The sequence below is a fragment of the Simochromis diagramma genome, unplaced genomic scaffold (genome assembly GCF_900408965.1).
Source record: "Simochromis diagramma unplaced genomic scaffold, fSimDia1.1 OVJJ01000596.1, whole genome shotgun sequence".
NCBI classification, from domain to species: domain Eukaryota; kingdom Metazoa; phylum Chordata; class Actinopteri; order Cichliformes; family Cichlidae; genus Simochromis; species Simochromis diagramma.
Genome location: NW_024387245.1, coordinates 21,281,288 through 21,283,920, shown reverse-complemented (window position 1 = coordinate 21,283,920; position 2,633 = coordinate 21,281,288). Strand labels below are relative to the sequence as shown.

Sequence of the window (2,633 nt, the reverse complement as noted above, 5' to 3'; positions counted from 1 at the left end):
TTACTAGTATCCAGGACGTGAGGTAACAAGCTCTTCTCTGAAAATCTGCATGTAATTTTATAAAGAAGGGGAATTGCCTAGGGATTTGTGACTTGACCAAGCAAGTCACTGGAATTAACAAAGGATTTCCTCCCATTGCAGATGTTTTACTGCAACTCCTTAGTTACTTGAATTCCAGGAAAGACCTTTGAAGAAAAGAAGGTTACACCATTTCACTTGGTGTGTTACCAATTTTCACACTCAGTGTGACCCGGTGTTTTACTTCATGTTTGACTGAACTTCATTTTCACTTGGTGACAGTGGAGTGGAAGAGCCACCTATTAACAGGAAAGGAGCCAAATAGTGGCTCTGTATTTGTCTATAATACTTTAGCCAAATAGTGCTGCTCCGGTTAAAACCCTGGATGCTGAGTTTGAGTGTGTTTAACTTTTAAGTTACATATATCACATATTTCAGACTAAATCTCAGCACCCACATTCAGTTTGTTGTTTTTTTTATGTGGTCAGCCTGATTAAATAATACTTTAAGCTGCTTTCTAAGTCCTCCTGATGCCAAACGGAGCCCATGTGAGAATGTCCAAGATTTATATCAAGTCAGAAGATGGCGTGTATCCCTTCTCACAATGAAGCCTTTGCCAAAGCCAAAGAGAGGGTTTCCAGAGGTGAGAATGTTTCTGACACGGTGCTTTGAAGATGTAACATTTTGGCAAACTTGCAGGCGATGAATTTAGCTTATTACAAACACTGGAAAGTCCCAACGATAAACTTAACTGCAACCATCAACCGGTCATAGCAGATGGCTGCCCCTCTTTGAGTCTGGTTCTGCTCCCACTTAAAGGGAGTTCTTCCTCCTCACTGTGACCAACTGCTTACTCATTGGGCTAAATCACTGGGCTTCTTCTTCTGGTATTGTAAGGCCTTTACCTTATAATATGAAGGTAAAGATCCTACAATTGAGATGACTCTTTTGTGAACTGGTGATGACATTTACCTAGCTGAATATCCATCTACATACACACAGTATTATCTGGAATTTTTTGAAAGAATTTATGTTTATCTGCCTGTATATTCAGTCTCATTTGTTGCACGATGAGCTTAACAGCTGTGGACTGTTGCAGTTATCGCCTCTCTATCCTTGACGCATTATAACCTTGTGACACAATCCAGTCTTGCATCCAAAGTTTGAGACTGCTTTAAGTTTGTTCTCCTGGATAAAAGAAACCTATTTTTTTAAAGACAAATTTCTTCTTGCTGGAATCTGATTGTGAGGTTACACCTCTCACATTATACAACATTTTTTTCAAACAAGACTAGACATAGAGAAAAGACAGTCAGTCAGTGGTTATTGAAAATTGAAAAGTCTGACAGATAGGAATAAATCTGAACAAAAAACTTTAACCTTCACCATCTCAGTTTAAACAGTTAAAAAACATATAAAAGACATAAAGTAGAATTAAATCATTTTTATTTTCAGCTCTCCAGTGATTTTTCTATAGACACACACATATTTGGATTAGTTTGCAACTGAGTGTGAGGTCACTTGACAGCTATCCTCTGTTTGGACTCCTTGAGGAGAAGAGCAAACTGTCCTACACCTCCCAGCATGGCCGATACACTCGTCCCACCATGCACCTCATGGTGTCCCTCCTGTGGATGGGGATGGTCAGGTCCTGTCCAACATCTTTGTGCTCGACGACCTGGTTGTTTTCGTCGACTCTCCGCTTGTAGAGGGGTAGCCCGTTGTGCAGCACCCGCAGGTCCCTCCACAGGTTTGCATCAGCGGCGATGACGATTACCTTCGGAGCTCTGGATTTGGTCATGGAGGACAGCTCTGCATCGCCTAGGCTGTTTTCCGTGGCCTCATCGTTCAGCAGGGCGGTAAAAGCATCCTGCTCCAAGGAGCCGTCTTCAGCCTTGGCCGTGGGTAATGCCACTGTCAGAGCGTAGCACTTGAAAAAGAGTGCTACAGCAAAGATGATGGACAGGCGCGACTGCCTCATGGTGAAGATCTTCCAAAAGGTGTACGGTGTTGGCTCGGGTGGATGAGTGTCTTTCCTGAAGCCTTGCCTCGCCGTCTGGCTTGCAATCATACCACTGGGCTTTTATACCATTTTGGACACACTGAATTGGCCACGTTGCATAGTTTGCCATCACAACTTCTCCTGTTGGGTTCCGGAAATTAGTCACAAGCATTAAAAGACAGTTGTGTGGAACTCTTGCAGTGTTCGAGTATGTTGTTTTCATTAAAAAATTAATTAAAATCTCCAATGTAGTGGCGTATATTAGACACATAACAATGAAACAGCAGGAATTCTTTGAACAGGTAACACATAAGAAAAACTAATCCAAAATTACTGCCCTTTAAAACAACAAGGATGGATTACCCACCCGTTAAGCTCTTGTGCTCTCAGATACTTGATGTTCTCTCATGGCATTGTCACAGTGCTGTTCAATAAGAGATTTAACCTTGGATTAGTGCAGATAAGACAACCGAATGATTCTGAAGTGTTTGTGTCTTCGTGGCAGCAGCTCTTTGTTGGCGAAACAAGAAAAAAAGTTAGTTTTTTTGGAGGATATACAAGACATCTGCTCCAAAGGCCCAGAGGTGGAAGCTCAACTGCCATGTGATTATAA

The 2,633-nt window shown here is 41.9% G+C and overlaps 1 protein-coding gene across 1 annotated transcript; it reads right to left on the bottom strand.

The window, feature by feature from the left end:
* Positions 1 to 1,500: 1,500 nt before the first annotated feature.
* pmchl (pro-melanin-concentrating hormone, like) lies at positions 1,501 to 2,262 on the bottom strand. The gene has a single exon (XM_040000822.1). The coding sequence runs from the start codon at positions 2,087 to 2,089 to the stop codon at positions 1,589 to 1,591; it is 501 nt and encodes a 166-aa protein (XP_039856756.1). The 5' UTR covers positions 2,090 to 2,262; the 3' UTR covers positions 1,501 to 1,588.
* Positions 2,263 to 2,633: the final 371 nt, after the last annotated feature.